Source organism: Asterias amurensis, chromosome 22 (assembly GCF_032118995.1).
Source record: "Asterias amurensis chromosome 22, ASM3211899v1".
Lineage (NCBI taxonomy): Eukaryota > Metazoa > Echinodermata > Asteroidea > Forcipulatida > Asteriidae > Asterias > Asterias amurensis.
In genome coordinates this window covers 6,415,777-6,442,517 of record NC_092669.1, presented here as the reverse complement: position 1 = coordinate 6,442,517, position 26,741 = coordinate 6,415,777, and the positions used below count along the sequence as shown (strand labels likewise).

Below are 26,741 nucleotides of genomic sequence, written 5' to 3'. Positions count from 1 at the left end.
GAAGGTGTAAATGCAAAATTTATGCTTTATTTTTACATTTTGGTTGATGGCCTTTACTTGTGCAAAGTTTAAACGAAATCCATTTTTGAAAGTCTGCCACCACTTCTTTGATTTTTAGAGCAACCCAGTCTTAAATTCCAAATCTGCGGTCTCGAATTCAATTTTGTAGAAAATTACTTTTTTCTCGAAAACTACGTCACTCCAGAGGGAGCCATTTCTTACTATGTTTTATACTATCAAACTCTCCCCATTACTCGTTGAAGTAAGGTTATTGCTGATAATTCTTTTAATAAAAACTACCAATAGTGCCCACTTCCTTTAAATAAGGGAATAAAAAGGAAGCGACTATAGTTCTTTCACGGCCGTTTAACCAGGCAAAGACAGGCAATGTTTTAAACGGCCGTGAAAGAGCTGGTCGCTACCCTTTTATTCCCATTCATAATTACCTTTTTGGTTAAAAGGCTTATAATAAACTCTGTAAAACTTATCCGTTTCCCAACGTGCTTGAGATCTGTATGTTTCTACCTCCATGGTATGTAACGTACATGTACGACGTTCGTGTGTTGCATTTTTTGTCATGACTGAGACGCCTATTCCGACAGTTTCCGGTTCCGTTCATGCGCATGCGCGTATATTCTTGGGGCAACACGTTCTGGTTTTCCTTTCACACACAGCGCGGCCAACGCACCAACAGCGCCTGCATCGCCGTAACAGGAAACGTTATCAAAGGATTTAACACCCCACGTGTCGCGCTCTCCACCGATGGGAGTAGCGAAACTGTCTGAGGTATTTATGAATCATAAATCTCTTTCAACTTCATCTTGACTCAACCTTTATATCACAGAGTTTTTTAATCTCAACTTAATTGTATTACATCAGTTCAACTGACTGAAATTATGTTATTTCTAGAAGCACTTTTCCAAAAATTACAGGTTCTACATTGTAATGCAAACTTATGTAAAAGACAGAAAAGAATAAACTAGCGGGAAAGCGTGGGGTAAGGCCCAAAGATAAGCTAGATAGCTTGTGTAGCGGCTTGCCTAAAAAAAAAAAATAATAAAATAAAATAAAAAAAAAACAGTGCATAAACATAGGTACATGCTTTTTTAGGAAAATACAAAGACGGACAAAAAAAACCAGACAAACATACAGACAAACGAATAAACTGCTGAAGATAAAGACAATTACAAAATATAAAAAACGTAAATGAAAAGAACGGTATAGAAAGTCAATTATACATAATACTTGAAAGTAAGGCACCTTTTACAAGACAATTACACTCTTTTATTTGTTTTCTTTAAAAGATTCTGGTACTTTTTCAAAAAGTCCACATATTTAAATTAAACTTGCAATGTTTGAAGATTTTGATACTGGAAAGCTTCCCTTCAAATATTACTAGCTGAGGTGCTGTTGTTTTTCGAGATATGAGAACAAGTCACAACAATAATTATCTTTCTCGTCTTAGTGAAACGAATATTATTTTAACATGTAACAACCTATTAACCAGTTATGATTATACGATACATAACTGGTTAATACGTTTTTACATGCCAAAACTGAGACAAAAGTTGACGTTGTTTTACTTATTTCTCAAAAACTACAGCACCTCAGTTTAAAAATGCGCAAGACAAAAACAAAATTGTGACTAACTTATATAAAGCCATGAAAATAATATTATGTTCTTGAGCCATCCATTAAAGGTATACATAAGATGGCTCGACGTATATTTATCAACGGATACAAGTTCTTCAAGACTCCTTTTAACCCCCCTCCGTGTAGATGCAATTGAACATCAAATATAAGGCCGTTCTAACCATAATTCTTTGGTTTGATCATTTGGAATACCACAAATCAACATCAAACTTACAGGGAATGGTTTATAACCAGAGACCATATCAATGTGTTTTCCTTGTCCACCCCCCGCCCCCCGTCTCCGGATTTGGTTCAGAATTTCTCGCTCCGGAATTATTTCCGCCTTAGTCCTTTCTGGGCAGTGTCTGTCTCCCTCTTCCTGGCACTTTCCCTCTTATCCAAAGACCAGTCTTCTAACTTGGCGTATCTCAACATATATGCATAAGATAAACAACATGTGAAAATTTGAGTTCAATTGGTCGTCGAAGTTGCGAGATAATAATGGAAGAAAAAAACACCCTTGTCACACGAAGTTGTGTGCTTTTATATGTTTGATTTCGAGACCTCAAGTTCTTAATCGGAGGTTTCAAAATCAAAACTACATCTCTTCAGAGGGAGCCGTTTCTCAATTTGTTTTATACTATCAACCTCTCCCTATTACTCGTTACCAAGTAAGGTTTTATGCTTATATAATTATTTTGAGTAATTACCAATAGTGTCCACTGCCTTTAATGACAATCTGTGGACATTGGGTTTTGTGTAAGAAAAGAACATAGAACCTTTAAAGCCTTTTGTCTCCAAACAGATTCTCTCTGAGTACACGCAATGTAGATTTAGCTTCATCCCAATCAAAGTAACCTCCTTCAAGATGTCTTGAACCACTCCCACTCGTCAACTTGAAGGCACTGCGACCATGCATTACACGGCCATTACTAAATGTCATGATCTCACCTACAATAATAAAAAATAAAAAATGACAATCGAATACTATATGACGGTTTCAAAGACCGAAGGGTGTTTCAAAGCGCTCTTTATAACATTAATACATGTGGTTACAGGGTCATATTTTCCATGACTAAAACCATCTCAGCGCCTTGCGCCGGGCGCTGCGAGTTACCGCGCTTCAATCGTATCATTTCATAAACCTTTTCTTCCCTCACAGGTACCCATTTTACCGTTGGTAAATAATAATAATAACAACAACAACAACAACAACAACAACAACAACAACAACAACAACAACAACAACAACAACAACAACAACAACAACAACAACAGCAACAGCAACAACAACAGCAACAGCAACAGCAACAGCAACAGCAACAGCAACAGCAACAGCAACAGCAACAGCAACAGCAACAGCAACAGCAACAGCAACAGCAACAGCAACAGCAACAGCAACAGCAACAGCAATAATAATAATAATAATAATAATAATAATAATAATAATAATAATAATAATAATAATAATAATAATAATATTAATAATAATAATAATAATAATAATAATAATAATAATAATAATAATAATAATAATAATAATAATAATAATAATAATAATAATAATAATAATAATAATAATAATAATAATAATAATAATAATAATAATAATAATAATAATAATAATAATAATAATAATAATAATAATAATAATAATAATAATAATAATAATAATAATAATAATAATAATAATAATAATAATAATAATAATAATAATAATAATAATAATAATAATAACAATGACACCAATAACAACTAGCGGGATGCCGCGCTTCGCGCGGCACCCCGCTAGATGATGGAAATCCTTTACACAAGTATTTCGAAGTGTAATGTGGGTGAGGGTGTTATACGTCTCTCTGAATATTTATGCATGGCGTCATAATTCTAACCCAAAATGAAGCTATTTCGCATGTCCGCCACGACTTGCAGTGGCTGCGCCCACCTCGTTTTGGGTTAGACGACGTACCTTATGCATACTTCTAGAAACTATAAGGCTCCCCCGTGAGCCTTATAGGGGTCTAATATTTTGGGCCTCCTTAACGCTACACGTTTTTCAAATCAGCGTTGATAGGTGAAACTGACCGTTAGCCAGCAATAACTAATAGTCCAGCTGCTAAGGCCTATTATGTGGACAAATTGTGCACTTTGTGGTAAAAGCATGAAACTTCCTACAATTGTCATATACACCCTGAAAATCATTTTAAGACTTGGACCCTTCTAGGATCTCACCCAGTGGGGCTACGTTTTAAGAAAGTGGGGGTAACAAATTTCATATGTCAGTTTTGACTATTTGAAAAACAATTCTGCTCATTTTTTTAGACTAAAATACATGATAACAGTTCAATAATTATTTGGAAATTAATAACTGTCTTGAATTCTGCCCATTTTGTGGGCGGAGTCATATTTTTAGGAAAGAAGGGGGTACAAAAATGTAATAATGTTAATTTTGACTAAATTTGCTTTTCTCTGCTCATTTCTTTTTAGACTAAAATACATGATAATAGTTCAATAATTATTTAAAAATTAATAACTGTCTTGAATTCTGCCCCATTTAGTGGGCGGAGTCTTATTTTTAAGAAAGTGGGGGTAAAAAAATGTAATATGTTAATTTTGACTAAATTTGCTTTTCTCTGCTCAATCTTTTAGACTAAAATACATAATAACAGTAAAATAGTTATTTAAAAATTAATTACTGTCTTTATTCCTGCCCCTTTTGTGGGGGAGTCACATTTTTTGAAAGTGGGGATAAAAATAAAACATGCCATTCTAGCCCCTTGATTGTTGTACTGATACATGCAAAACCGTGTAAATTTTGTACTACACTACCAAAACTTTCCCCACACACTCAATATACATTCATAATGCTTGCATTTCCTTTTTAAAAAACCTCGTCAAAAAATGAAATTTTCACGTCCCACGATACATAGCGTTGCTACAGCATTATAAGTAAAGCGAGTTTTCGGAACATGCTGTGTGCCACAAATCTAATTTATCTACTGTTTTTTTTTTTTTTTTTTTTTTTTTAACCGGCCCTACCCAATGTTTCAAAATTATAAAGCTTCCGTTTGATCCCATCCTTGTCCATCATGATAATTCTCATGCCGTTTGGAAGTGAATGTTTTTTTATCAATATTCTCCATTTAATCTTTTCAACAAATGAGTCACCTGTCAGAATGATTTCTAGGAAGTCTGATAACAACATCGACCAGTGGTTGACACATGGTCGCCTGCGAAACATCAATCTGTGAGTTACTTCATTCATTCATTCAATGCAAATTTGTTAGATTTGTTTCGGTTTTGTCCTGGAACCCAGCCTCTTCAACCCAGTGCGTCAATGAATGCACCAATCCGGAGAACCATGCTTAGTACAACATGAAAGTAACCCGACCAAAAAGGGCGGATCGAATGGCGGGTGGGCGGGCAAGGGGCAATGAGTGAACCAATCCGGAGAACCATCTGCGAAACACTGTCCAATGAGCCGCCTGTCAGAAAGATTTCTAGGAAGTCTGGTAACAACATCGACCAGTGGTTGACACACGGTCACTGCCCAAACTTTCTCCAATCAGATGACTTGTAAATGGGAGTTTGGGTCAGGGTTTTATAGACTTGCAACCCGACGTCTGAAACCACACAAACGTATTGAATTCCAAACACTTAACCGTGTTGATTTCCACAAGGATGCCATGCCACTGGACCTTCTAATTTCCAATCCAAGATGGCGCGGGTTACGCTTTTAATAGTATAGATAATAATCTCGAAGTCTTATATAGCGCACGTATCTACCCTACAAGGTACTCAAGGCGCTGAGTATAATATACAAACTTTCAGATAGATAGGTTATTGCAGTGATGCATTATGAGACCCAATTAGTTAGCACCTTATAAGGGTTTACAAGGTGCTACTGCGCATAAAGCAGCCACAGCCAGAAACACCAGGCGACCCCGTCTCTTTTCTATAAGTGCACTGGGTTGTTTTACATGCGTTACACACAACACACGGGGCCACCGGCTTTACGTCCCATCCGAAGGACGAAGCAATGGTGAAGTGTCTTGCTTAAAAGGACATAAGTATCACGACTGGGAATTCGAACCCGCACTCTGCTTTGGAGCACAACAACTGATATGTATTTTGTTATATTACCACTTTAATTGTAAGTGAAATGTTTCTGAAACTGACTTTACAGTAGGAAAGCTGCTGGTATAGGCTTCTAACTCAAAGTATAATCGGCGTCTTATCAGTTTTAGGAGTGATTTCAAAACTATTTTCCCAATAACAAAACAGTTGAAACACTTAAACCATTACATGAATAAAAAACAGCACAGTGCCACAAATAATAGAAAACATGTAACAAAGGCTAGGTCATGGAAAGAAGAGGGCCCAATTTAATGACTCTGGTACCGTAAGCAAATAATCGGCGCTTTACGGAAGCAGGGAATGATACGCTTACGTCAAGCGTGTTTTAAAGCCATTATACACTTTCGGTAAACAGTTTTGTCCAAGTCCCAGACTTCGTGCATCACAACTTATGTATAAAATAACGAACCTGTGAAAATTTAGGCTCAATCGGTCATCGGAGTCGGGAGAAAATAACGGGAAGACCCACTCTTGTTTCCGCGCGTTTCGACGTGTCATGACATGTATTGTGTTTAAAATAAATCCGTAATTCTCGCTATCGAGAATTGATATTGTTTTAATGTTTTCTCAAATAGTAAAGTATTTCATGAACAATATTTCTAGAAAAGTCCAACACTATTGACTTCTGTAAACCCTGTAAATTATTTGTAAATCTATGAACTTTCTTTTTCTGTACCGAAAGTGTATAATGGCTTTAAATTACGGGTTAGCGTTGATTTTTGTTGGTGTGCGTGCGCACTCAAGGTATTAGGCATTATACGCTTACACAGCTAGCACATTAAATTGTGATCGTAAGCGCAAAATTCGATGGTAAGCCATAAATTGGGCCCTGATCATCTGGAAGCTCTTTGCTTGAGAAGGAACAATAACTGATAAATACTTGATTACCTGGCTCCATACGGTGGGTAAAGACATTTTCTGGTCGATACATGACGCTGTTGAACACCTTTATAGCCTTGTAGAGTTTCTTGACTTGATCCACGGGTAGAGACAGCTCAGTTGATCGGCAGTGGTCACTGTAATTTATGCACATGAAGTTACCATGTCGGTCATATCTATATAGGAGAACAATATATCAAATAATAAACCACAAGGGAAACTGACTGGGTACATTTTAAAAATGATTTTGGGTTGAACTAAGAAACATTTACTAGAGCGGGATTTAAACCAACGACCTCCGGTTTAACGTGCCGGCGCTCTACCAACTGAGCTATCTAGCCCTATGTTGGTGGTCTCCCGATTTTGTCAATATCTTTGTTCGGGGGTGCCTGTCAGAAGCCATTCAACAACAAACTGCCGTGTAGCCAGGGATCACACCCGGGTAACGATACAACCTGGGAAGCGGCAGACAGGGGATCACCTTAAGGGGATACGACTTTTTATATCACATTTGACTAGATCGGGATTTGAACCAACGACCTCCGGTTTAACGTGCCGGCGCTTTGTCCTAAAAGCTAAGGCCATCTACCATACTCATTTTATAATTATGCTTTATCATCGATGCAAATTTAACATAATAATTATATTCTATCGTTGCGGTACCCGCTGCTAAAAACATAGGATTCGAACTGCAATATCTGTGCTTTAGTTAGTAAGACATTGCTCTAGAATTGCAATGGTCGTGGGTTCGAAGTACTGGGTGTAGTCATCGGTGTAAGGGTAAAAGCCACAATTAATATTCGATATCCCTGATGCAAATCATCTATTGCAATCTCATAATGTCTGGGTCAATGTTTTTTTTTTTTACCCGAACAGGGTCCAGTTAGAAGAAAACCGGACCCATGGCGGATTCGTAATCGGGTAAAAACGCGACAACTCAATCAATTTCGTTGTCAAAGATCAATGGCCGGTGTCCCAGGGAATTCCGTTTGCCGGAGATTATTTAAAGGCACCTGGAAATAGAATTTTGTTTTCTTCAAACATTAGAGTATATTATTCCTGAACAATAAAATATTTTTTTTAATAATTGTTTTTAACGATTTATAAGTTTAACAAATTATTAAACAAAGTTGTGTGGGGGTGACTCCGCCTACCCCTTTTGTGACGTCAATCAAGGAAGACTTTGCCTCGATCGAACATCGAACACACGTACGGGCAAGTACATTTAAGTCCTAGTCGTTAGTTTGTACGTTTTGAAAAAGTTGTTTTCTTGCATTTTTCCAGCAATGTCGACCAGGTGTATTGCTGCTGGATGCAGCAAAACAACTAAAGATGGTGTCAGTTTGCCAAGTTGTCCGGTCCGACGTCTTTTCCAGCGCTGTGCAGCAAACACTTCATTCGAGCCGTCGTGCTTCGAGAATCCGGAATACACTACACATTTTGACATGAACAGATAAGTTCTTTTCTAAAACATGACGCCACCCCAATAACTTGTCCAGCTAGTGGGGAAGTCGCCTAACGTGCATTTGCCTAACGTGAAAAAAAAAACAGGTATTGTTTCAACTTTGAGGGCATGTGTTTAGCTTGCGCCAAGCGTCACTATGTTGTTTTGGCACTGCAAGCGATTCATCGCGCCTCGCTTGACGTCACGAACAGCGCCCTCTCGGGTCGGGCTTTTTTCAAATTTGTAAATAACATGGAAACTAAAACTAATTTTTTTAAACCTTAGTTAATTGTTTATTCATATTCCACTCATCAAAACACATATTTTAGTGACAAAAGCTTTATTTTGACAAAATACCACTTCCAGGTGACTTTAATGGGAAGTTAACATGGGCTGCTGGAGGAGGAGGATTCAAAAGAGGGCGCTATCAAAAGAAGTTTACACAGTTCGCCATTATGGTGGACGCCGAATATCATGCCGTTTGGATCTCGTAAGAGTTGGGAGAGCACATGAAATAAATGTTTTTCTTATCAACAGGACAAGTTCTTCAGTCATAGTTTCCTCGAGTTGGTCTGAAGCTATGAGCTTCTGATGAAGAATTATATTATGAATTGACAACCAATAATTCAGAATTACCAGCGAAGATCGTCCAAATCACTCAAAATCCATAACAGCTAAAGGCACTTGACACGTTTGGTAATTGTCAAAGAACAGTATTCTCACTTGGTGTATACCAACATATGCATAAAATAACAGACATGTGGAAATTTGAGCTCGAATTGGTCATCGTTTGCAAGAAAATAATGAAATACAAAATACCCTTGTTGCGTTATACTTTGTGTGCTTTCAGATACATAATAAAAGGCTTCAGCTGAATACTTTTATTATTTGAGTTGTACTGTTGTACTGAGAAATATTACATCTTTCTAATATTTAAGAGGGATACGTTTCTCACAATGCTTTATACTTTCAACAACTCTCATTTGCTTGTTACCAATCATTGCTAATCAGTATGGAGTAATTACCAACAGACCTTATGCATTGACGTCATCCAGCCGCCATCTTAGAGGTAAAACGGTGACGAAACAATCGAAACGCACAGATTTGTACCCACAGGTTTGGCCATTGAACAACCTCATTTTGACCTCTGGGTGAGGGCGCCCTACTGAAATGACGTCACGTGCATAAGGTCTATAGTGTCCAGTCCCTTTATGTTTAATGATTGTTTCTGAATCATGAGACGTCTGCTTTTCAGATATGAGGTGATCATCCCCTGCGTCAATCATTTACGCTAATCGTTATTGGAGGATTACCAATTATTATTATGTCCAGGGGTCGATTTCACAAAGAGTTCGGACTTGTCTTATCTCGATTAAGGACGAGTAATAACTTAAGATTAATTTTAAGTTTCACATGCTACAGTGCAAGGCTGGGACTCGTCGTAAGTCCTAAGAAGTTAGGAAGAGTTTGGTGAGATGGACGGCAGTCCCTTTAATGGTGAAATGTTTGCTCATTGTATCATCGGACTTCTACTCTTCAGATGGTATCTAAGGTGGTCTTCCCCTGTGTCAATCATTTTTGCTAATCGTTCTTTGGAGTAATTACCAATAATGTCCAGTCCCTCAAAATAATAATTATCATAAAACCTTACTTGACTACGAGTAATGGGGATAGGTTGATAGTATAAAACATTGTGAGAAACAGCTCCCCTGAAGTGACGTAGTCGAGACCTCAAGAAGAGGTCTCGAAATCAAGCATCAGAAAGCACAAAAGTTCGTGTGACAAGGGTGTTTTTTCTTTCATTGTTATTATGCAACTTCGATGACCGATTGAGCTCAAAGTTTCTCAGGTTTGTTATTTCATGCATAATTTTATGTTTAGATAGACCTACTGTGAAGACTAGTATTTGACAATACCAATAGTGTCCAAGCCCTTTCATGGTTGTCTTACTGAATCATGGGACGTCTACTTTTCAGATGGTATCTGAGGTGGTCATCCCCTGCGTCTCTGAAATCAATCTGCGTCGAGCGTAATATTTGATACTCCTCGGGATAATCTCGTTTCAACTGCTCTGCAATATTGACGCCATCTACGAACTGATTCTCACCGCCTTCACCCGCCTGCTCAATACAATGCAGCATTTGGATCTAAAATAATGAGAAATATTGGAGTGAGTTCAAAGCAAGTCTAAAATGAGGTCATTAGTATCACCAAGGAGGAGAAACACAAATTAGTTGTTTTCTTCCAAGATATCACGAATAACTAGTACCCAAATTAGTAGGGTCTCATTGCCGAGTGGTGTAGAGCATCAATTTGAAGTTCTGGTGGTTTAGTTCTCGGGGTGTGGGTTCGAATCCCGGTCATGGAACTTGTGTCACTGAGCAAGACAATTCCAGTAAGTAATGTTTTGGCCTCTTGTTTGACAACCCATTCACACAGAACTAGTTTTGTGTGCATTACGAAGACCTTGCCGACCGCCCCGATCTCAAAAATGTATCAAGCCGGTGCGCTATGTTGCCGTCAAAATCCAGTAATACCCCGTTCACACATAGACGTAGTCTTGGTTCCAAGACCATTGGTGTTGCGCAGTTACGCTCCGATCTATGCACGGCAAACTGTACACGCTTGTAATCATTGAACATAGAGGGCGCTGTGACTAGCGATCTTGTCCCCCGACGACATTATTATCCGGGTAGGATCCGGGACTCAGAAATACTCAGTACCCTCGGAACGTTGGTTGTGTGTGACCGCGCAACACCAATGGTCATTGAACCAAGACTAACACGGACGCCGCTTCCACTTATAAGATGGAAAAGTGACCGAGTTGTTGAACAAACAAGCTTATAAAGTATAGAAAGTGTTGTCTAACTACAGGTTCTAAAGGCCTTTTCACACGAGGAAAATAAGCAGGGGGTCCCTGGTCTTAAAAACACAACGTTGTTTAATCCACATCGTGTGAAAGGTACCTCTGCTTAAATAGGCACGGGTCCCTGGTCTTTTTAAGACCGAGGTCCAGACCTCTGTCTTAAAAACACAACGTTGTGAAAATTATACCACAATCGTCCGTGTGTGCTGTGTGAATGGAAATTGCTTGCGTAACGAAGGACCCTGGTGTGGCTGGAGCTACCACGCATGCGCGCAAGAAGAAACACAAGGTGCAAGAAAATCAAGATGTTCGACCCCGTTATATGATAACGTTAAACCTTTTAGCGTGTGCACGACTCCTTCAAGAGAGCAAGTTTCCAATGTTGACCTTTAGCACCACAAAAGACGAATGTTATGAGACATGGGATGTTGGTTTCTGCGCCGTGTGAAAGGTCCTGTTTGAGTTTGACCAACGTCCTTGGTCAAGACAACTGCCACCGGAGACCAAGGACCCTAGTTTGACTTTGTCGTGTGAAAAGGGCTTAAGACTACGAGTCATACTGCCTAAAGTGTCAACAACCATTTCAATCGGGCCTGTCTAATGATTGTTTTTGTTATTTTATTTTATTTATTTATTTAAATAAAAGAACTTTCAAAGGCTTTCCTTTCACCTGTTCTTGTTGCGGTTGCTAATAGGGTTTAATGCGTAACTCAGTAAACCGATTTAACGCCGGGAAATATGCATATTTATAGTCAGGTTGCACAGTCGGGGCTATAAGCGATTGGGATTGTCAGGGCGCATTCAGACGTGGTTCCATTGTTCTTTTCAACCAACCAAAGCAATGCATTTCGGGGAAAGGGTGCTTGTCTTTCTGGGAACCGTCATTGGGGAAAGGGTGCTTGTCTTTCTGGGAACCGTCATTGAATATTCTGCCACCGAGGAATTAAGATATATTGTATAGTTTCGCAAAATTCGGTACCTTCTTGGCAACTCGCTGGAAGTGGGAACCGCATTGAAGAAATCCAAGTGATACCTGATGAGGAGGGCGAAGATGGGCGGCTACAGAGAGTGGTGAAGCCGATGGCTTACTAGCCGGGCCAATCGGGTGAGTCGCGACATGTTCAGACCTAATGCTGGGGCAAGTACAGCCCCAACAGTTACGCTAGTAGGTAACACGAGTACCGTGAATACGGAAAGGTTTCAAACATCTAGTGTGTATAAAGGGTCAATAATTGCAAACATCCCACGGATTAATAGTCAGGATATTTCACGGCCTTTACACGTAACTCGGGGTATAACGGGCCAACATTCTCAAAGCATGAGTACAGGTACACAAGGACAAGAAAGGACGGACAATCATTATTTTTCTGGCAGGTTGCCGTTTAATATGAAAGTTAGTCAGAGCTTGTGTCAGTCAGGCCTATCAGGAATAAGTAAGCCTAGTAGTTTAGTCTACAACTTGGCAAACTCTAGTCAATATTCAGGGTTATATTCCATACATAACAGGGATGGGGCATGTATTAGGTTAGGAAGGACATCATCTTCAATAGAACTGGGTGGTGCCCAACTTTCAAATGCAGGGTGCAAAATAAGTACAGTAGGGAGCAGTAGCATGTTGGGGTCCATTGATTGCACAGCGGGCTCTTGAAGCATACCGATGGTGAATAACATGCAGCATATGAATTAGCCATCAACTCCCTTTAATCCATTGATATCGGCTTGTAGCGAATTGGGCGAGGGCCTACCGCTAACCTTAAAAGTTTTAAGATTATTCATAGCGAGTTTGTGGATTTCGCTGTGATCTTTTAAAGCAGAGTGACCCTATATAGTAGTACAAATAGCGGTCAAGACACAATAATTCTTGCTGGCTGTAAACGAGGGGGGTTTTATAATATGGAAAGATAATAAACACAGGCGTCCAATTACTTCTATACATACATGGACCTCTGCATTTTTGACTTATGCAGCAGTGTATTTGCGAGCTCATCTCCATAGAACACATAGAATTATTGAAATATTGTCAGATCGTACGCACAGAGAGCAGCAGCTCGTCCAATAAGGGGGGATGGCGCACTTTTAGAATGAGGCAACAATTTAGAATTAACACCAGTTAGATCATGGGCATCAATAATTGACGATGAATTATGGGCATTGCACGTCACAGCACCATGTGTTAATCAAGCTCTAGAACAAAGTGTACATAAAGAATAGAAGGGCAATAGCAAGTTTCATTATGACCTTTCGGAATGATTGATCATTATTAGGCACTAAATGGCCAGCTTCCATAAGTCAAGTGGTAGCCTATTGCATAATATTAAAATTAAAGACCTTTGCATCTTCTTCCATTGGTACATACGTATCTGGTATTTCATATGTTTAATGAATAGGGTATAGATGGCCTTAGCTTTCGATCCAAACCGGACCTAGTTCAGAAACATAAAACAAGTACAAACAAATACATATCCATTCCTAGAAAAAGAGAGGGGAAATGGATTAAATGAAGAAAGAAGCGGGAAAGAAAGAAGCGGGAAAATAACAGCCAATCAAAGTTTCTATTTCAGAAACAATTGGTGGCTATGAACCAATACGAGTAAAGTGGCGAGGACAAAGGAGGTTTCGTATGAAAGGATGGATTACTGGACCATAAAAGTGGTAAATGCATTGTTCGTTAACAATGAAGGGAAAAATGAAAGGGTAGAATTAGAGAACAAGTTGCATCATGATGCAATTAACAATGTTCAATTAATAGAGAAAAGCAAGATCAAAGGTACGATGGTATTAAAAATAGGTATGAGGGACCTGTGGAAAAAAAAGAAGCGGGGGGGGGGTACTTACATGATATAGTTACAGTAACAAATATATAGGAACAACTTAAAACAATTAATTTATACTTGAGTTACAGAATATAAACAGCATTATAGTTCTCACGCAGAAGTGAAGTGGGGGTAACGGGAAGTTATTTAACACCAGTGTTTATGTTTAGTCCAAAGGGTTTGACTGTCTTGAGTTGGTGAATCCAGTGTGATTCGCTATGCTTGCAGTTATATTTCATATTTTCATAAATTGCACAGTTGGGAGGATCCCACGGGTAGTTTCATTGTTTCTAAGATGAAAGAGGATTGTAGACGCATGGACCCTCGGCAAGATTCAAGATGTCCCATTACATTTACAGTGCTGAGCTGTCTGGTAGTATTTTACCGCCAGTCTGCAAAATATTGTATTATTCGGTTGGGTCCTGGGGCGAATTAGAATAAATCTGCTTTATACTTGTTATGTATAAAGAGTTACACGGTTCAATGGTTAGGCGGGAACATTGAATAGGACTGGGTGCGGTACCCAGGGTAAGGCTTATCTGGCTATGCTATCAATATACACGTTAAAGCTTTGTTAATTTAGTATTTTCTTAGTCGTTATATAGTTTAAGTGTCATGGGTAACAGTAGCAGCTACCATAGCTTAGCAGGGAGGTCAGTACCAGCTTGAGCCTGAAAGCGTTGATTTGCATAGATCAGGTGTACGTTTCCAATATCGGTTGGTTATTCGTATATGGCGGTCAACACAGCACTGATGTTCAATGGCAATGACACGTTGTGTCGTAAAAATGTCGGTACAAAATGTATCGAACAATGTAGGCGGGCTAAACCGTAAAGCTTACGTATGTGAAAAACAAAGGCGCATGATTAAAAATTATCAGTTGATCCGATTATTCAAGTTACAGGGTGTAATTATTGTCAGTGAAGACAAAAATTCGGTGGTTACAAAAAGTAACGAACATTATAATGTGGGACTAAACGTACAGAGTATGTACATGAGATGAGAAGACGCATGATTAAAAATGATTAGTTGATCCGGTTATTCAAGTTACATGTGTAATTATTGGCAGTGAAGACAAACATTCGTAAAGTGTTTACAAAAAGTAACAAACATTATAACGTTGGATTAAAATGTAACAGAGCATACACATGAAATGACAAGATGCATGATAAAAATAGGTTCAATCACAGGGTGTAAAATTTTACATTGAAGACAAAAATGTTCGATGCAAACGTAGAAGAGTGTGAAGATGAAAAGAGAAGATGAATAATTAAAAAGGAATCAGTTGATCCGGTTGCAGCATAGCTTGCAGACATCTTCATCCGGTTGCAGCATAGCTTGCAGACATACCATAATATTTGACTTATATGACCTTTATTAAAGTAGCATAGTTAATGTTTAAAGTATAATCAGCATATGAAGCTCTGCTGTTAAAAGCAGCATTCTTGGTTGCCCTTTTCGGTTATTCCGAGGGTGAGTGAGTTTACAACTCACGATGGCAAATTCCCGGGCGTTGCGTATTGGTGATATTTCCTTTAATCAGGAAGGGAATTTGCAAGTAGTTCTAAGATATTAAAGAACGGATAAAGTGGGTAAAGTTCAATCATTTCTATTGACAGGAATGCCAATACTTCACTGTTTGTACATTGAGGGGGGACCCTATGTCAGCTAGACAAGTTAATCACATCTTAAAGCAGGGATTAAGGCCATCAGGTAAACCCCACACCCTTTTTCAGTTCATAGTTGCAGGATATGTTTGGGGTTCGGGAGGAACAAATCAAAAGTACGGCGAGATGGAAGTCTGGAGCACTTGAATCCTACATTAGGCCAGATTTACTGTTATCAATTGTCTAAAAGGGGTTAGCTAGTAGCAAGGTCATAAATAAGCAGTGTAGAGCAACCGCTTCTTTAATTAGCATATTGCTGTTTAAGATAAATAATCATTTACAAGATTGGTGAATGTTGAGTTGGTTGTTAACAAATTGTGTACAACATTTTCAACTACATACAAGACTTTGACAATATAAAATATTAGTCAGAACAGATTACCAAGGCTGTTTTTCTTTGAATTTGTTTTTATACAGATGTTTATCGGGGACAGTTTCATTCGCCACAGCAGCGGCACAGTGGTGGTACAGTGACTTGGAAAGGCGTGTCCGGGACACGGCTGGGACTAAGCTCAGGAGATAACTGGCAAAAGGCGAGGTCCCGACGAAAATAGTGTTACGTCTAAGGACCAAAGATATCTTGAACGAAAATTCGGGACAGATAAGACATAGGGTAAAAGGGAGCCTAAAGATGTTTATCAATCCGAAGCAAGAACGTGGGTACCGGGACAGTATCATTCGCCACAGCAGCGGCACGGTGGAGGTACAGTGACATGGAAAGGCGTGTCTGGGGCACGCCTGGACGTCTGGGACTAGGCTCAGGAGATAACTGGCAAAAGGCGAGGTCCCGACGACAATAGTGTTACACCTAAGGACCAAAGATATCTTGAACGAAAATTCGGGACAGATAAGACAGGGTAAAAGGGAGCCTAAAGATGTTTATCAATCCGAAGCAAGAACGTGGGTACCGGGACAGTATCATTCGCCACGGCAGCGGCACAGTGGTGGTACAGTGACATGGAAAGGCGTGTCTGGGGCACGCCTGGACGGCTGGTACTAGGCTCAGGAGATACCTGGCAAAATGCGAGGTCCCGACGACAATAGTGTTATATCTAGGGACCAAAGATATCGTGAAGGAAAATTTGGGACAGAGTAGACATAGGGTAAAGAGAGCCTAAAGGTAATTAGGAACATCCTACCCAACACACGGTTAATTTGGTCAAACATTTTGTTAAGGGTGAAGTATCAAGGTAAAGTTAAAGGAGGGCAGACAAACGCTGCACTTAAAATATGTATGATTTAAATATGTATGCAAAGAAGATACTTCGGGAGATGCAAAACGCACATGTTATAAAACACCCCCATCTCATTAACCCTTCCCGGAAGGTGCGTACTGGCAAGACATGATTCATTTGGTTCCATCAAAATTTATCAGACGGGTTGAGGTTCTCCACTTCACACTCGGAGAAAGTTTTGTTAAAAAAAAAAAAAAAAAAAGGGGGGGGGGGTGTTTGGGCAAAGTTTTATATCAAAATTTGCTTTGGCGGTAAGTTCAGGTTGTTCTTATAAACAAGAAGCTAATAGGCATTGTAGCCTATGAGGAAGTGGTAAATTAATTTATGTGAATTGATATGGATAAATATGGTGGTAATAAAATGATGTGATTGTATATAAAGAAGTAGATTAATTTGGTACCTCTTGGCAACTCGCTGGAAGTGGGAACCTCATTGACCCGGAGTTTTCTCCAGTCAATGAGTGCATTTATAATTATAATAATTGTAATTGGTCTGGTACCTTCTTTGGCAAATCCCCGTGAAGTGGGAACCTTTGCGGATTGGAAATTTACCGTTCGCAAAGTGAGGAATTGGGACCCTTTGCGAATTGGCCGCAAAGTGTATTTATAACGGGAACTGGTATACTTCTTTACGAGTGGATATCACTGGATGGAATTAAATAAAGGGAAATCCCTTATATTATTTTGAATTGGCGTTTTACCACGGAATTCAGAGTACGGAATAAATTAACTCTTAGAGATGTTCACTACAACAACAAATCCTTGTGTCTGTGTATATTTATCAGGTGGTAACAGTACCATTATGATGGAATGTTTTAAAGACAATGGACACTATTGGTAATTGTCAAAGACCAGTCTTCTCACTAGGTGTATCTCAACATTATGCAAAAAATAACAAACTTGTAGAAATTTGAGCTCAATTGGTCGTCGAAGTTGCGAGACAATAATGCAAGAAAAAACACCCGTGTCACACGAATTTTTGTTATTTCGGATGCCTGATTTCGAGATCTCAAAATCAAAGTTGTGGAAGATTATTTCTTTCTCGAAAACTACGTTACTTCAGAGGGAGCCGTTCCTCACAAAGTTTTATATTATCGACAGCTCCCCATTACTCGTTACCAAGTAGGGTTTTATGCTAGTAAATGCTGAGTAATTACCAATTGTGTCCACTGCCTTTACGTAACAGCACTTTCTCCCTTAAATGTAAATCTATTTCATTAGGGATGAAGGTGATGAATAGTTCAAACGGGAGTATTTCGCTGATAAAAGTCAAAGAAAAATCATTTAAAACTTACACCGGGTATGTATTCATAGAAGAGCTGATCGATGTGGAGTCCCAGAGATTTAGGTGTGAAAGCAACACTGCTAGCGTCAAGTTTGCTAAACACCTGAAAGGTATCTCTAGTTTTGAAGAAAATAAAAAAAATGCTGGCAATTAATATTTATTCATAAAATACCCCAAACAGTTTTGCTATATCTATAGGTGGAGAGCGTGTCACGTGTGGTGTTTAAACGGTTGATAATGACCAGCCGGTGGTTTTCGGATATCATTAAGCGGGTTAGCGCACAACCTTGTTCACAGGGGTGCTTGATACCGCCGCGCAATTAGCCCATGGATACGAGGATGCATTACTACGCGCACGAATGCTTATACGAAAAAAGGTTTCATAAAAGTGCATCACTAGGATAGTACAGAGCTCAGGCGTCGGAAAACAGATAAGTTTTTATAGAAGAGTTTGCGGTAACACCATGTCATAACAATCTCTAAATGAGTTGGGGTGGTTCTGAAAAGAACCGTTGGGTTAACTCGACGTTTCGATCAGTATGCTCTGATCGTCTTCTGGAGAATGCTGGACTCTGATGCTGCATGCTGCTTAAGTACTAGGCGGTGGATCAGCGGTGATGCCTGAAGGCGGGAAATGTAGGCGGGAAGTGAACTCGATGATGCGTGGTGAAACCTGTTGTGGAGCCTTGGGGGTTGTGTGGGGGGTGTGTGCTCACTGAACCGTGAAACGCATCATCGAGTTCACTTCCCGCCTACATTTCCCGCCTTCGTGCATCACCGCTGATCCACCGCCTAGTACTTAAGCAGCATGCATCATCAGAGTCCAGCATTCTCCAGAAGACGATCAGAGCATACTGATCGAAACGTCGAGTTAACCCAACGGTTCTTTTCAGAACCACCCCAACTCATTTAGAGATTGTTATTACATGGTGTTACCGCAAACTCTTCTATATCTTTTCTCCACCATGCAAAGTTTCAAATCCCACTTAGATAAGTTTTTACAATGTTTTTTTTCTTTATTACGCCTTTTAACCAAGAAGATGGAATTTATGAAAGGGAATAAAAGAGTAGTAACTTGTTCTTAAACGGCCGTTTTAAACCTTGCAGGGTCGTGGCCGTGCGATAAAGGCCCGAGCCGAAGGCGAGGGCTATTATCGCACGACCAAGAGCCTGCCGGTTAACTAAATGACCTCCAAAAAAGAAGTGTAAAAAAGTCATTCGAATGAACAAGTTATTATGTAAACTTTAAAAAAATGCAGTAAGTTTTTAAAGAATATCCCTGGTTGTAGAACAACTCTTCTTGAAACAATGTCCTTGTGCAGAACAACTTATAGAAAACCGCAGTGTGTACAAACCGTTCGATCTGTTATCGAGAAACAGAACAGCAGAAAAGTGGATTGTCCAAGGGGTTGTCTGAACAACAAACGTTAAATCTGCGCATTTTGGCTTAGTTATGGATCTACTACATCAATATTATGGAAATATTGACTGCTATGAGGGGCACAAAAATATAGGTTCAAGGTGATGTCAAAACCATGACTGTGCCCGAAGCGAAGCTGGTTTTGACATCACCGAGGGCATATGATTTTAACTGTTCCCCGATTATAAGCAGTCAATATTTCTTTCATCAACATCAGAAATAGAAGAAAGGTCGCGCCGTGGTACAAAACGCTAGTCGTACATTATACATATCATAGTTGCGTTATTTTCAGAGCGGGCGTAGTCAATTGACTACTATGACGTCATCTTGATAGAACAAGGGGGCACAGCTATTTCCATGACTCCGTTTTTAACCAACCAGATTAGAGGATTCTATACATGAGGTATATAACATCAATTATTGACTTACCCATATACCGTGGTTCGGAGGTAAGCAACTCTCTTGGCAAGCTGTCCAACAGCTCCAACCTTCAACGGAGCCCCTTGCACCATAGCCATCCCTTTACTACCCAGTATACACAGCCAGTTATACAACTCGGTGTCGCTTGTTACAATCTTGTTGAAGTCGAACTTCTCCACAGCTGTGTCCATCTCTGCTCCCCATATCGCCAGTTTCTGTCCGTCCACGAAGTCCTTTTCGGTCTCCGAGAAGCGCTGACGATTCAGCCATTCTGCCAGGAAGTCGCTGCGATGGCCCCCGGGCCAGATGATTCTGAACCCGGCACCACCATCGGTGATATCGTCGGATTGGGGAATAATCTCTGGGTCCAAATCTGCGATATGGGATGTACGTTGCCAGGCGGAAGGTTGGTAACAAGCCGAGCAGCGACAGTTGTCTTTCAGCCATACGTACGGGTATTGACCTATGTAGCCATTGTCGAATGACAGCTTGTACCACCCTTCATTATCTTGTCTTTCTCTTAAGATCAGCTTTGTATCATCAGTTGTGTTCTCGTTGGGAGCCATTGCGATGGAGGTGATACCTGCCTGGCTGTTGCCTAACAGTGAGGTCAGACCCGAGAGTTGTCACGACGGTCGATTGTGTTTTTGTTTGGATAAAACCTTTTACTTCAAAGTTCAACTTTTTTGCTGGAGAAGCAGTCTGACTATTTAATCACCGGGCCTAATCTGACAGACCTGGGGGTGCTATAGAACTGTTATACAATTGGTGACCTTGTGATTTTAATAATAGTATAAATTATAATAACAACAGTGGCCCTTTATAGAGCGCTCAGGTTCGTCGGGTATGACGCTCATGGTGCGGTACAAACCAACAACAACAAAAAGCAAAATAAAGTCATAGTGGTGGTGTTTAGTGGTGGTGGATTGTATGTTATGTTAAGGCCCATGGCGTATCACCTGAGCTTATGCCAACGAAAATTGTTTAAGTCCAAGAACGTCCAACTTCCCACTTGACAGCGTATCACAGCGTATACAAGCGTATGAGTAACGTATGCCTAACGCAATCGTAGCATATGTCTGCCGTATTCAACGTATCCTCAGCGTATCATCAACGTATCCTCAACGTATCCTCAGCATATCCTCGGCGTACAACGGACACGTGACCTATGCCGTTGTCATTGTCGCAGCCTATCATCCGCCATGGTCTCTGATGGGTTGTTGTGTTCAGCACGACCGATCATGAAGAAATGAGGATGTAGTCTAGTCAAATATAGCAAAAATATGGCTTGACCTAGACAAAATTGCTTCACCTGTGAAAAAAACAAAAAAAATAAATTCTACTTTGTATAGGGTGTGCATACATATTTTAGGGGGAAAACGGTAATTTTTATTTTATGCTATTATGCATGTTTCCCCTGCTTACTTTTTTTCTACTTTTTGGATATGTTGTTTTAGAAGGTTTCAGGAGGCACTTGCAAAAAAAAAAACATTTTTGTTGCAATTTTGTCTATAGGTTAAACCATAGATTGACTAGACCAATGAGTTACTGAAGGGACCCACATTTATATACTCAACCCCCCCCCCCCCATACGTTCCTAAAACGCCGAATGCTCGCTAGCTGTACGGCACATACGCAATATGTACGTTACACGATCGCCAGGCATAAGTTGTACATAAGGTGGGTACGTCAGAATACGTCGAGACTCGTTGGAGATACGTTAGGCATAGGTTAGACATACGTTACATATACGTTATCATCTCGTTATAACTACGTTGGCTGTACGTTTCCCCGTTAGCCGACGTTCATAAACGTACCAACCTACGAGTAATGTTACTCTAACGTATGCCAGCGTATGTCAACGTGAGTCAACGTATTTCTAACGTACCATGAACTTACGGGGATTTTATGCAGAACGTATGAAGCACACGTTCAGAACGCCGAGAAATGTTGAACATGCTTTAAAAAAAAATCGCGGATTCGACGTGTTCATTTTTTTTTTTTTACAGCGTATCACAGCGTGCTCTTAATGTAAACGACGTATCCCCAACTTACCCAAAACTTATATCAGCGTACACCAACGTATTTTCGATATTTTTCGCATACGTTTGCTTACGTTTAGGCATTTACGTTTGTTATGTTTGTCTGTTATGGCCGCATGGTTGGCTTATGCGTAAAGCGCTCGCCTCTCACCAAGGTGACCCCGGTTCGATTCCCAGCCGGGGCCACATGTGAGTTGAGTTGTGCGTTGATTCTCCGCTGTGCCACGAGGGTTTTCCAGACAATCCGGTTTTCCTCCCTCGAAAAAAATATTCAAACACCTTCGATCTTGGCTGTGCTCCGTGGTCATAATAGGTTGATGTGGCTGGCAGCCAAAGGCGCCCTTGAATGCCAGGTTCTCGAACACGTTGTAGCCGCGTCCTTCGCAATTCAGCTCTTAGCTGCGAGTAAGGATGATTAGCCCCCCAAATTATTTAATTATTTAATTTAAAGATACTGGACATATTGGTATTTGTCAAAGAGCAGTCTTCTCACTTGGTGCATCTCAACATATGCATAAAATAACAAACTTGTGAAAATTTGAGCTCAATTGGTCGTCGAAGCTGCGATATAATCATGATAGAAAAAACGCCCTTGTAACACGAAGTTGTGTGCTTTTAGATGATTGATTTTGAGACCTCAAATTTCTTAATCTGAGGTCTCGAAATCAAATTCGTGGAAAATTACTTCTTTCTCGAAAACTACGTTACTTCAGACGGAGCCGTTTCTCAATGTTTTATATTATCAACCTCTCCCCAGTTTTATATTATCAACCTCTCCCCATTACTCATTACCAAGTAAGGTTTTATGATAATAATTATTTTGAGTAATTACCAACAGTGTCCACTGCCTTTATAAGGGTCCTGCTCAAGAACACAAGTGTCACGACCGGGATTGGAACCCACACGCTGCTGAGATTCAGCCAACATAACTTGACTCCGAAGCAATGGCCACGACACATCAACAGATAGAAAAGAAGAGACTTTGGATACCAAAACTAAGAGAAACAACTGTATTATGGTGATACTTAAAATCTGGTTTATTTCATTCAGAGCAGTTAGTTGACGAGTTGATTTCATCGAGACACTAATCACAAAACAGCAAACTCTTTCGTCAACAAGTTGTTGTTGGCGTAAAAACTTACTTAGTAATGAGCAATAGAGAGCTGTTGATAGTTGAAAACATTGTGAGAAACGGCTCCCTCGGAAGTGGCGTAGGTCTTGAGAAAGCGGTCAGTTCTCACTAAAATAACGAACAACTTCAGGCCTGAAGCCTTTTATTATGCATCTGAAAGCACACAAAGTCAAACAACAATTTTTTTGCATGATCTCTTGTAAGTTCGATAACCAGTAGAGCCCAAAATGTTCACAGGTTTGTTATTGTGTGCATAATGTCGGGATGCACCAATTGAGAATACTGCTTGGCTATTGCCAAACGTAACATGCTAAACAACTACGAACAATGTATGCAACTGAGCAACACAGACTGTGTACAGCTTGAACCAAATATATATTAGAATAACAGGAGTTGCCCCTCTCAACTGTGCAAATAATTGTTTTACTAAAGATCTAGGGTTATAACCATAAAAGGTTCAACAAACTTACAAAAACGGGGCTGTTATAATCCTAGACAGTTTGTTTACCGGTTTTGTTTGTTTAATTTTTTGTTTGTTTTGCTTTCAATGAAATAAAAAAAAGATTCTTGAATATTTAGCATGTTAGTTGCACTAGGTAGAAAGGAATCCCTACATTTGTCGTTTTAAAAAAAACACAGTTGTCGGGCTTTCTACCTGGGAATCTCTGGGTGTTTTGAGGTTTCACAGGGGGGCATATAGGATCACAAAGAATCTCGTTGACCTAATAGCCGTGCTGGGGTTTCTTACGATTTGCTTAAAGTCACCTGGAAATAGAATTTTTACTTTTGTTCAAACATAAGAATATAATGTTTAGTAACAATAAAACAATTGTTTTAGAAATGGTTTGTCACGATTTATATGTTTAAAAATAACAAAATAGTTAAAGTTGTTTGGGGGTTTACTCCGTCTACCCCTTTTGTGACGTCAATCGAGGCAGGATGCAGCAAAACAACTAAAGATGGGGTCAGTCTGCATGGCTGGTCAGACTCACAAGAGCAATAGTGCCTAGTGGTCCGGTCTGACGTCTTTTTCAGCAGCGTGCAGCATTTTCTCTTCAAATATCGCGCCTCGATTGACGTCACGAACAGCGCCTTTTCGGGTCAGACCTACTCTTAAATTTGTAAATAAGATAAGAACCAATTTTTAGGTCAACTGTTTATTCACATTCCACTCATCAAAACACATATATTAGTTTTTTTATATATTTTTTTAATACAAAATACCACTTCCATGTGACTTTAAGATAGAAATAACGCCAACAAACACAGTGTGAGCCAAAGAGAATAATCACACAAATAATTGCAAAAACGTTTTAACCAATTTAAAGGTAAAATACCACAACTAGTAAATACGTTTTACATGCTAAAACTAACACAAAAATTATTTGTATGACTAATTTTACTCATTTCTTTAAGAACTTTCAAAAGCACCCCAGGAAGTAATATTCTGAGGGAAAACTGTCTACAAAATTTTCTTAAAACTGTGTGAGTTTAAAGGCAGTGGACACTATTGGTAATCACTCAAGATAATTACCAGCATAAAATCTCACTTGGTAATGAGTAATGGGAGAGGTTGATAGTATAAAAACATTGTGATAAACGGCTCTCTCTGAAGTGGCATAGTTTTAGAGAAAGAAGTATTTTTTTACGAATTTGATTTCGAGACCTCAAGTTTAGAATTTGAGGTCTCGAAATCAAGCATCTGAAGCACACAACTTCGTGTGACAAGGGTGTTTTTTCTTTCATAGTTATCTCGCAACTCCGACGACCAATTGAGCTCAAATTTTCGCAGGTTTGTTATTTTGAGATTCACCAAGTGAGACGACTGGTCTTTGACAATTACCAATAGTGTCCAGTGAATGTAAGGCAAGTATGTAGACATTGTGTTGTGTGTTTACAAAAGTACGCAAGACCCTTATTCACAGTCATTTACATTATTATGTGCATTAATCGTATTCAGCTCATGGCAATCCTTAACTATATTATAAGCAACTCAGTGAAAATGACAGTTTTATTTCCTACACCACACTTAATTTATTTTGTAAAATGTAGGAAAATATAGTTTTCCCCTTAAGTCAGCTCTTACAGCAAGCAATTAAAACAAATTACACCAAAACATGTCGAACAAAAAAATATCTGCACTATTACATGATATTAAACATTGGTTAACAAACTCCAACATACAATAATCATTAAAAAGAATCCCCCCCCCCCCCCCCAGAAAAAAAAAATCCTACGGGGCAGAAACATGGACAACAACTAAGATATTGGAAAAGAAACTGAGAGTCACAGAAAAAGCAATGGAGAGGATCATGGTTGGAATTACAAGAAAGGACAGGGTCCGAAATGAGGACTTACGAAAGAAAACATGCCAGGGACATCATACAGGAAATAAAAATAAAGAAATGGAGGTGGTCAGGCCACCTTGCAAGACGCCATGACAAAAAAAAGACACATTGCATTACGGATTGGACCCCAAGCAGACGTTGGATGGACGACATCATAGAACTCGGGAGAAGACACACAAACATGATTTAACCAGCAACACTAATTAAAATGTATAATACAAACAATATGTGTTCTACCAAACAATTTCCAAATATAGGTGACAGGATATTTACATGCTTAGCTATTGTCTAACATTATTTGGGTGTTGTATTCTTTCTCTATTTAAGTATATCAAAAAAAAATGCTTTTATTACATTATATTTACATACATTTATTATTCCTTTGATGTTCATATCCATCTATTTTATTTATAGTACACTACTTTTAAACACACTGTGACATGAAAGTATGTCAATCCTAACATAAGATGGGAGCATATTATCCTACCATCTCAAGTTTGGATTGACAGGCTTTCAAGTCACTGTGTCCTAGGACACTTTTGTTAATCCTGTACTCAATCTACCCTCATCTCTCATCTATTCCCCACATGTTGCGTGTTGTATTCGAACCTTGCTGTCAGTCATCTTCAGTCAAGACCCTGGCCCGGTTTAATAGAGCTGCTAAGCACAAAAATTTGCTTATCATGAAATTTCTTCCTTGATAAAAACAGGATAACCAACCAATAATGTGTTGTGTATTCAGCTGTTGTATGCTTATCCTGAAAATCACATGAAAATTTGGTTGGTAATCCTGTTTTTATCAAGGAAGAAATTTCATGCTTAACAATTTTTTTCTGCTTAGCAGCTCTATGAGATTTAGGCCCTGTACTGTATTAGTTGATTAGTCTGTGTGACTACATGTGTGACTACATGTAGTTCTTTACAACATGGTGTTTTTTGAACTGTAGCTAAACCTTTGTTTTGCAAATTGTGTTACTGCACTTAAGACAATGGTCGAATAAATAAATAATAATACAAAAAGTAATAATTTCCAAAGCTCAGCTCTAAGGGCGTGACAATCCCGACCCCGACTATCCCGACGATCAAAAAGGCCAAAGTTTCATACAAACCATCCAATACAAATATATAAATTAAATATTTACTTTTTTTTTTTCTTCTTCTTCTTTACATCGAAGTTACTTGTTAACATACCCAACAATTGTCTAGAATTTGCTGAGTAAGTAATTGATATGAGTTATGTAAACTCTTACCGGCATGGCAACACCTAGACTTTGTACAACGAGCACAAGTTAAAGGAACACGTTGCCTTGGATCGCTCGAGTTGGTCTTTGAAAAGCGTTTGTAACCGTATGTTATAAAATGCACATGGTTAAAAAGATGTTTTAAAAGTAGAAAACAATGATCAACACAAATATGCCTCGACAT

The 26,741-nt window shown here is 39.2% G+C and overlaps 1 protein-coding gene across 1 annotated transcript; it reads right to left on the bottom strand.

The window, feature by feature from the left end:
• Window positions 1-324: 324 nt before the first annotated feature.
• Window positions 325-26,580, bottom strand: LOC139953939 (gamma-butyrobetaine dioxygenase-like). The gene is made up of 6 exons (XM_071953548.1): window positions 22,979-26,580; window positions 19,804-21,106; window positions 17,965-18,070; window positions 10,040-10,236; window positions 6,655-6,821; window positions 325-2,583 (listed from the first exon to the last, which is right to left on the bottom strand). Exons 2-6 carry the CDS (start codon window positions 20,358-20,360, stop codon window positions 2,414-2,416), a joined length of 1,197 nt encoding a protein of 398 aa, XP_071809649.1. The 5' UTR covers window positions 20,361-21,106; window positions 22,979-26,580; the 3' UTR covers window positions 325-2,413.
• Window positions 26,581-26,741: the final 161 nt, after the last annotated feature.